The 9,181-nt window shown below is 37.2% G+C and overlaps 2 protein-coding genes and 1 pseudogene across 4 annotated transcripts; 1 reads left to right on the top strand and 2 right to left on the bottom strand.

The window, feature by feature from the left end:
* Positions 1-769: 769 nt before the first annotated feature.
* Positions 770-4,386, top strand: LOC114184121 (probable galacturonosyltransferase 12). Of its 2 annotated transcripts, none has more exons than XM_028071371.1 (6): positions 770-1,456; positions 2,281-2,336; positions 2,429-2,584; positions 2,696-3,286; positions 3,397-3,699; positions 3,808-4,386. In XM_028071371.1, the coding sequence occupies exons 1-6, from the start codon at positions 1,246-1,248 to the stop codon at positions 4,090-4,092; spliced, it is 1,602 nt and encodes a 533-aa protein (XP_027927172.1). In that variant the 5' UTR covers positions 770-1,245; the 3' UTR covers positions 4,093-4,386. The 2 variants fall into 2 exon arrangements, with proteins under 2 accessions (XP_027927172.1, XP_027927173.1); XM_028071372.1 differs by lacking the exon at positions 770-1,456 and adding an exon at positions 1,472-1,883.
* A 65-nt stretch (positions 4,387-4,451) lies between these two features.
* Positions 4,452-5,874, bottom strand: LOC114184122. Its single transcript, XM_028071373.1, has one exon. It carries the CDS (start codon positions 5,769-5,771, stop codon positions 4,755-4,757), a length of 1,017 nt encoding a protein of 338 aa, XP_027927174.1. The 5' UTR covers positions 5,772-5,874; the 3' UTR covers positions 4,452-4,754.
* A 432-nt stretch (positions 5,875-6,306) lies between these two features.
* LOC114184123 lies at positions 6,307-8,573 on the bottom strand (annotated as a pseudogene). Its single transcript, XR_003604547.1, has 5 exons — positions 8,178-8,573; positions 8,032-8,094; positions 7,267-7,344; positions 7,022-7,184; positions 6,307-6,748 (listed from the first exon to the last, which is right to left on the bottom strand). The product of XR_003604547.1 is annotated as a transcription factor ILR3-like (transcript).
* Positions 8,574-9,181: the final 608 nt, after the last annotated feature.

Here is a 9,181-nt window from a genome sequence, read left to right as displayed (position 1 = left end):
TAAATACATAAAATAAAGTTTAGAGACTTTTATAACTTTGTAATGAATGTTTTTTTAAAATTATTTTTTAATTTAAAAAAAAACATTTAATTTGTAAACATTTTAATCTATAAGTTATAATTCGGAGAGATTGCAATGGTGTTTTTTATAATTAAAAAAAAATACATTTTTTTAAAAAATTGGAAACTATAACCAAATTCACCCTAAATTGCACAAAATTATCCTACTAAAAACATTACTCAAAATGAAGTATTAAAATCACACAATACCTTCCTCTTATCGTTTTGTTGTTGTAGTTGTTCTATATCATGTTTGCAAGCAAATTAAGACTCACTGAGGTTTTTGTTCTTTTGTGAAAAGAAATGAAAGATTTTGTGTGCATTACTTAGGGCCATGGATCATTTCTGTCGTGTCCTGCAGATAGAATTGGTGATAATGAACTTGAAAACGATGAGACACAACACAATTTCTTGCACCAAATACAAATACCAAATTATTCTCCGTACACCATTTATTACAGACAAATCAACAACATTGAATCTGGTCAAAACCAGGTTTTCCTAATTGCCAATAACCCCTTTGCTAATAAAAGCATAACAAGGGTTTGAACTACCATGAATTTCCACACGCTTTCAAGAGAAATATAAATAAGGTTTACTGAATTTTCACTCCAACAACCACCTCAGAGAGAGAGAGAGCATTAGTCATTTTCTATACACAATTCCTTTTTTTTTTTTTTTCTGTCACACTCCAAACTCTACACACTAATTAAAAAGCTTGATGTGGAGGCAAAGCCAAAACATAAACTATACACCAAACAAACAAAAAACAAACAAACACATTGTTGAAATGAAATTGAATTTTCTTTTCTTCCTCAAACTTCCCTCCTTCAAAACCAAGCCAGTACCCAAAACTTGAACCAAACAACACCCTCCTTATTAGTCCCATGTCTCTTTCTCCTTAACAACCACCTCAGTTCTCACCTCATAAAGCTAAAATATTTTACCCTCAAACACCATTGACATGCCTGGCCCAAATGCTAAGCAAGGTTAGGTGGAGGATAGCAACCTTAAGCACTACCAAAGCCTTTCCTTTTACACCATAACTTGAGAAGGGTTCTTGCAGTTTTCCTCTGCTGTTGAATTGTCAAATGAAATAAGGACTATAGCAGCTGAATAGGAGGAGGAAGAACTCAAGTGTTGTTGCCTTGCCTCATTGTGTTTTCTTCTTCTGTATTAGGACAATATGCAGCTTCACATATCTCCAAGTTTGAGACATGTCACTGTGTTTCCAAGCAAAGGGTTCAAGGAGTTTATCAAAGTGAAGGTTGCATCAAGACGTGTCTCTTATCGGATGCTCTTCTATTTTCTCTTGTTCTTCACTTTTCTTCTTCGCTTTGTGTTTGTCTTAACAGCAGTGGATGGCATTGATGGAGAAAACAAATGCTCTACCATAGGTACACTATCACCTCGTCCTTCTCTCTGTCACATGCACTCACACATATAACATCACAAACACATGAAGGCATCACAGAAAGACACAAACAGTGGTGGATAGAGCATGAATTTCACATATATCAAAGCATGTTATTGTTCTTTTGAAATATAATAAGTTTAAATAACTACTTGGCACTCCTCGAACAAATCGTCAATCTTCACCGACCTTTGATTTAAAAAGTTTGTGACTAACGAGATTTCTGATAAATTAAGGGAACCTGCCACGTTATGGAAAGGATGCATATACATTTGTATGTTTGCTTTTTTATATCTTTGTTGGTGTCCACATCAGAAATATTTATCTGTCTATGTATTATCTTACTCAGCCTACTACAGATCCATGTGGAAACTGTGAATCTCTGATAATAAGATGCATTAGACTATTAAGTAAGTCTACTATTTGAGTTTCTTTATATCATCCTTTTTGTGAGAATTGGTTCTTATCTATCTTGTACTGTATTGGCGGATAGAATTTGTTAACAGTTGTTGTCGGGGTAAATCTGACCATCCATTTGAGATTTCCATTTTAAAGTGTAGATAAGGTAGATTACAGTACCAGTTCACGTGCACACTTAATAGCTTCCTGATATAATGAAAAAAGGATGAACTTCAGAATTAGGAAACCATATAGATTCGTGACTTTGTTCTTTTATTAAAAGAAAAGAAAACCTGACTTTTTCATCCATGTACATGAATTTTACTGCTAGAAATTGCAAGTTCAGGAAATATGTTTATCATATCATTATATTTGACATTTTGATGTACTTTCAAATCATATTCGTAGGTTGCCTAGGAAAAAAACTAGGACCAAGGATTTTGGGGAGACGGTCTGAATCATCAGTAATCTCTTGAACTCTTCTAGTTATATTTATCACCTTCTTAATGCATTTTACTTTTAATTGACGTTAATTTCCATTGGTGACTGAGAATAGGTTCCAGAAGTGATATACCAGACATTAAATGAACCTCTTGGCAAACATGAACTTCAGGGTAGGTTTGATATTCCACAAACCTTGGAAGAGTTCATGACTGAGATGAAGAAAGGTGGATATGATGCAAAGACATTTGCAGTTAAACTTCGAGAAATGGTACCATTCTCCAATTCTCTTAAAAAGGAACAAACTTCATTCATTACATGCATTTGTTAGAGTTTTCCAAGTTGAACTCTCCATTAACCACAAATCTGAACATTTTTCTAGGTGACCCTTATGGAAGAAAGGACCAGAATGGCTAAGATTCAAGAATATCTGTATCGACATGTAGCATCAAGCAGTATACCAAAACAACTTCATTGCCTTTCCTTGAGTTTGGCCAATGAACACACCAACAATGCCGCAGCACGCCTTCAACTCCCCTCTGCAGAACTAGTCCCTGCCCTGGTTGACAATTCCTACTTCCATTTTGTCCTTGCCTCAGACAATGTGCTGGCTGCATCAGTGGTTGCAACATCGCTTGTTCGCAACTTTTTGAGACCTCAGAAGGTTGTTCTGCACATAATTACAGATAGGAAGACTTATTACCCCATGCAGGCTTGGTTCTCATTGCATTCTTTGTCACCTGCTATAGTTGAGGTGAAGGCATTGCACCATTTTGATTGGTTTACAAAGGGTAAGGTGCCTGTTCTGGAGGCTATGGAGAAGGATCAAAAGGTGAGGTCACATTTTAGAGGGGGTTCATCAGCTATAGTTGCAAATACAACTGAGAAGCCAAAAGTTATTGCAGCAAAACTGCAAGCACTTAGTCCCAAGTATAATTCAGTGATGAACCACATCAGAATACATCTCCCAGAGGTAAAAAGGAAAAAGAATAGCATATACCAAGTAAAGATTTTATACAATAGATCATAGTGACTGTGATGCTTACTACAACAATGTATTTTTGTTTTTTTTTTTCTCATCAGTTGTTTCCAAGTCTTAACAAGGTGGTCTTCCTCGATGATGACATCGTTGTACAAACTGATCTTTCACCTCTGTGGGACATTGAAATGAATGGAAAAGTGAATGGAGCTGTAGAAACATGTACAGGAGAAGATAAGTTTGTGATGTCAAAGAAGTTGAAAAGCTATTTGAACTTCTCCCACCCTCTAATATTCAAAAGTTTTAATCCCAATGAATGTGCCTGGGCTTATGGCATGAACATTTTCGATTTGGAGGCTTGGCGGAAGACTAATATAAGCAATATTTACCATTACTGGGTTGAGCAGGTATATATATAATGGAACAGAAAAAACTCAAATTAGTAATTTCAAATGTGTCATGAAAATTGACTTTCCATAAGAGTGATTCTGATATTTGTGTTTTGCTTCATGTAGAATATCAAGTCAGACCTGAGTTTGTGGCAGCTAGGAACATTACCTCCTGGATTGATAGCATTTCATGGCCATGTCCATGTTATTGATCCTTTCTGGCATATGCTGGGATTGGGGTATCAGGAAAATACAAGTTTTGTTGATGCTGAGAGTGCTGGTGTAGTTCATTACAATGGCAGGGCAAAGCCATGGCTAGAAATAGCTTTTCCACAACTAAGGAAATTGTGGACAAAGTATGTTGACTTCTCAGATAAGTTCATCAAGAGTTGTCACATTAGGGCATCATAGCTAATATCTTAAGAAAACGTGAACTCGGTGATGAGTAAAAGAAATGGAATTTGCATGCGGGGGAAAAGGAAAACGAGAGAGTTCTTTCAAGCATCAGGCCTTCCACGACATCAATGAGACAAAAAATGATGACCATGATGCTCCTTTCTTGCTTTGAAAATTTATTTTTTAACTCTGTCTTCAATTGAAATTCTCGGATTCTTTTCCCTTCAATCCATATTGTAAGTATGAGTATTTGTAGATCATTTACATATATTAAAACAACACTGTTATTTTTTTCTTTATATGAGAAAACAAACCTTCGAGGTTTTCAAGAGTACGCTTTTGTAAGATGAGATTTATAAAGTTCAGGGCAAACGTAGATCAAAGGACCATTTTATCCTATTTCATTTAAATCCACATATAATACAACGAGCTAACACAGAGCTTCTTGTCATGAAATTCATGTTCAGGCACTGGTATCTTGCACGCACATTATCAATAACTTCAGGCATAGTCCTCGTAAATAATATGAATTCTCCTTCAAAATTGGTTTGTGTTACAAGATGTTTACTTCATACAATGGTCATACTAGTGCACTTCCAATCACCGAACCATGTTTGCTGATGTGTTCTTCAGATTCATGTGAGTAGAGATGTTGAAGACCAATGCTTCTGCTTCAGTTACTTTCTCCCTGTGACATTTGACACCAATCCCTTGATGAACTTTGCAGACTTGGTTATGGGCGAATTGATAGCCATGAGATTGTACAATACATTTTCAACTTCACCAATATTTGGTCTGGACTTGAATGAGGAAACCACTTTCAATTCTTCTCCTTCTTCTACAAAAACATTCCATCTCTCTCCACTCAGAACCCCATCTCTGGCACACTTCAAAACCACCCCTTTTCTTTTGCTCAAGATCCCTCTCACTTCCAACCCCATAAAAGAATAAACCACTTCGAAAGAACCAACAAAGCCACTCAGATCACCAAAGTTGCTCTCTTCCTCAAATGCCCATTTTGGGTTAAACAAAACCACTGGCTTTGGATAAAAGGCTTCACTAATTCTTTTTATCAAAGCCAATTGGGAGCTATCAGGCGCCAAAAATATTGCGACTTCTGCAGAATTCAAGATTCTGGGGTCTGTTTTGGCCACTGAAGGAATGTCAATGTGTTCAATAGTTGAATGAGACTGAAAGGCAACAGTGGCAGATTCCTTCAAGCTAGCCTCAGGCCATAGGATTAAGATCTTGGTGGGAGAACCTTTTCTTTTGATAGGTAAGTCACCAAAAAAATCAAGGGCAAGTTGGGACAGTGAATCCGGTGAGTCATCAATGACTGGAATTTCAACCCGGAGCTTGGGTTGCCTTAGTTTCTTGAATTTGCCTATCAGTTTGGGATTGTTGAGGGGTTTCTCTAAGGTTGTTGAAAGGGATGTTTTGGCCTGAAGTATGGCCTCTTCCTTTGAGATAGGAGGTTTAGGGGAGGAAAGAGAGGAATGGATGGAAGTGGATGTAGCTTTGAAGGAAACAAAGGATCTTGGGTTGATGCAGGAGTTGTGGCAGTGGTTGTACAGAAATTGAGCAGGAAATGAAATTGATGTGATTTGAGTATTGGAGTGTGGAGGCGGCCATGATGATGGTTTGGAAATTTGGATAGATTGGAAATGAGTTGTGTGGAGATACGAGGATGCCATTTAAGGTCTTACAGAATGGTAAGATGTTAAGAGTTCTGATATGAAAGGGTTGTTTCAATCTACAAAACTCTATCCGGATAAGATAATAGCATGCACCGGTTGTTCCCAACCACACAATAATACAACATGGGTGGAGGATAACAGATATAACTTACAAAACTACTGCCATGGGAAGTTAAGTAAATAAACACAATTTTTACCTTAAATCTTGTTGAGTTAAAATTACAAGACACCTGAAAATAAAATCTTGCTTTATTCGCAAGCATCTCGATTGATATCCATTGTTATGATGGATAGCTCCCACTAGTCGGAACTTATTCCCCCTTTTTTTTTTCTGCTAAAATTGTGGCTTGTGGCTGCTACAAGTTTAAAACTAAAGCAGCATTGATGCTTTTACTGTTTTTGCAGCATAAATAGAGTACGAAAACAACCTGTGCTTGACCTTTTATTATTTATTGTCATATTATTTTGGTTCCGCCCTTGGTTTATATCAAAACCAGTAACAAAGATTCGAGAATCGCAAAGACAGCCTGAGAAGCTTATGAACATTTACATGCAAATACCAGTGATTACTTCATAATAGTATCAGATGCCAAATACAGTCAAAGTCACCTCTGAATCCAGTTACAGGGAACACTTAGAAGCTACGGTAAAATGAATACAACTTTTGGGCAAAAAATGGAAACCCAAATAATTGTACAAATGCCCACTTAGGCAACTGGTGGACGGAGTACATGATCCTGTGATGTATCCACTGCAGCAGGAGGCATAAATTGCCACATGGCAACACCCGGATAACTGATGAAAGGCACCAACTTGTTGCCCGGGGCTTGACCCTGTGGAGCTAACGCGGCGGGGATTGCAGGAGGGGGTGGCAAGAAAGCAGGTTGGGCACTTATTGATTTTACCTGTAGCTCCAGCTTCTCTTTCTCTACCTTGAGCCTCTGTTTCTCATCACGAAGTTCATTCTTCTCAGCCTGTATAGTAGATGAATTCAACAGTTAGTATTTTGTACGGTTTGGTTTGCAAGATGTTTCCATCACAGCTACTACTTACTACTATAACAACAAAGTCTTATACCACTTGCTAGATGAATCCGGCTACTAAATTCAACATAGCCTTACCCACTGAGCAATGTACTACTGTTATGGCAAAAAAATTAACCAAATGAAATGACCTAGAATAAGGACCCCCCAAACAAGTCTTCCAATCTTAAAAAGAAATGTATTGAATATAAATTGAGGTCTCACCTTTAACTCTTTAATCTTCTCTTGAAGACTCGTAGTTGACTCTTTCAACTTCTGGGATTCTTCCCGGAGCTGTGTTACCATTCGGACAGCATCCATAAGAATGGCAGCCTTGTCTGTTTTGGGAGGCCTTCCAGGCTCCAAGATGGCGCCCAATTCAACAAACCTATGCATGTCAATCGTATTAAATACAAGTCCCCCAAAACAGTTACGAACAGAAGGAAGATGGCAAGGATTCAAAAGGTTACTTGTCATTAAGCCTATCCCTTCGCAACTTCTCCCGACACGCCTTAGAGCTAGAACCAGTGCATGAATCAGATCTACCCCTGCAACAGGAATAAACAAGAGATATAGCATAACTTGATCCAAGAATAAGTATCTGAATTGGATCCAATAATCTTTAAACTCTAGCCAGTGAGAGTGGCTGGAGAAAACAGGAGAAAACATTGCAATATCATACTTAAGCAACATAGCATCTATGCTGTATGAAATAGGATAGTCGTAGCAATTTCTTCATTGATGCTGCTGAACTAATGCTGGCGAACTTATCATCTTCATATCAGAAACATCGTTGAATCGCCATTTCACTTAATTATATTACTTCACAAGTGTGAGTTAATCGATGACCAACCTATGAATAGCATAGCTTGTCTTTCTAAACCATTAATAAAATTCATGCAACCTTTCCATTTCAGTCTTCAATTGTTACTTCAAAAGCTAAACGAAAAAAGTTGGCAAAGTAAATAAGCTGGACTCTACCACACGCCAAACAGCAGAAATTGAGAAAACAAACAAATAAAGTCCTAACTGGGGATTAAATATTCCTCTCTTTGGATTGACAACATAGCTAGCTTCTACCAAAAACAAACCAACTTAAGCCTAATAAATATATTCAGGAATCAGACTAGAAATTAATACCACACAGTATTGATCCAATTGCATGGTGTTATGAAGTGTATTTCTTTCCTTAATTTTAAATAATTCGAAAGAAAATGCGGAGGAGAATTGTGCACCTCTTCTTCAAAGCATGGTCTTTGAGGCCATCAGAATCAACGAGTGAAGCATCAATTTCAACACTAGAAGCAGACAGCATGACCAAAACACGAATTAGGGAACTGAGATTGAATCAGAAACCCTAATTAGGGGAATGAAATAGTACCTGACATTGGAGGCAGGTGGGGGGGCCAGGAGAAGGCGGAAGCAGAGACGGTGAAGGAGCCGTCTCCGACGGTAATGTCATCGTCGATCAAGGGGTAGTCGAAGAGCCAATTGCTGTTTTCCGGGGAAACCATGGTGCGTTGGGATTTTCCCGGAAAATTGTGAATTTGGAGTGTTTATTTGTGTTTGTTCCTTTGAAGTGATTAGTTTGATTGTAAGGGAGAGTGTGGTTTGAGGAGATATGGTGAAAGAGAGAAGGAATTGGAATGGGTGCTGTGCAGTGTGGGAGAGAGCACGTTGGAGGGTAGAGAGAAAAAGAGAGGGTTCTACCAAAAGGGGAATCTATGGCTATGCCTCTACAGTGACCCATGATGTGACCATAATGACACATCAATGAACCAATTACACCATCAAAATCCTAACTTAAACACTTCCCACTCTTATAAAAGGCAAATTTTTCTAAATATTGTCATGACTCTGAAGTAGGAAATAATTAAATCTACACTTGATTTGGATTTTTTTTATTTATGAAAACCTCTATCTTCTGTGTACATTTTTTTATTCTATAAATTTTCTAAATTAATATATAAATATATATAGATGTGAAATTGGGTCAACCCGTTAAATCAACATTTTAGAAGTTGTAACAAATTAAACAATTTGTGCTTGAATCGGAATTTTAAACCCTTATAAATACAAGATTTTAACACTGTCATATCCAAATCTAATATGTCTAATAATATTTTTTTTTCTAAGATTGAATATTTAAATTCAACCCCAATAAAAAGTGGTTGTTTTGTTAGTTGCATTTGCATTTTGTAATGGGGGATTGAAATTGGACGTCAATTTCCAGGCAGCAACAATGTCACGATCTTCTTCTCCACTCTCAATCTCTTTGTTTGGCCATAAAAATTGAATCATATGATCTTTGCATAGGTCAACATAAAAACCCAAAACGTTTAATGCACTCTAACTTTTCAAGGTTCACACCTACTTCCTTTTTTT

Source organism: Vigna unguiculata, chromosome 5 (genome assembly GCF_004118075.2).
Source record: "Vigna unguiculata cultivar IT97K-499-35 chromosome 5, ASM411807v1, whole genome shotgun sequence".
In the NCBI taxonomy this organism is placed as follows: Eukaryota; Viridiplantae; Streptophyta; class Magnoliopsida; order Fabales; family Fabaceae; genus Vigna; species Vigna unguiculata.
Note: the sequence above shows the minus strand (reverse complement) of the source record. Positions and strands in the feature narration are given on the sequence as shown.

Excerpts from the sequence above, each read along its gene's own strand:
- LOC114184121 (XM_028071371.1), top strand. The coding sequence starts at position 1,246 with ATGCAGCTTCACATATCTCCAAGTTTGAGACATGTCACTGTGTTTCCA. Across the intron at positions 1,457-2,280 it reads AAACAAATGCTCTACCATAG|GTTGCCTAGGAAAAAAACTA; the intron begins GTACACTATCAC and ends TCATATTCGTAG. Across the intron at positions 3,700-3,807 it reads ACCATTACTGGGTTGAGCAG|AATATCAAGTCAGACCTGAG; the intron begins GTATATATATAA and ends TGCTTCATGTAG.
- LOC114184122 (XM_028071373.1), bottom strand. The coding sequence starts at position 5,771 with ATGGCATCCTCGTATCTCCACACAACTCATTTCCAATCTATCCAAATT.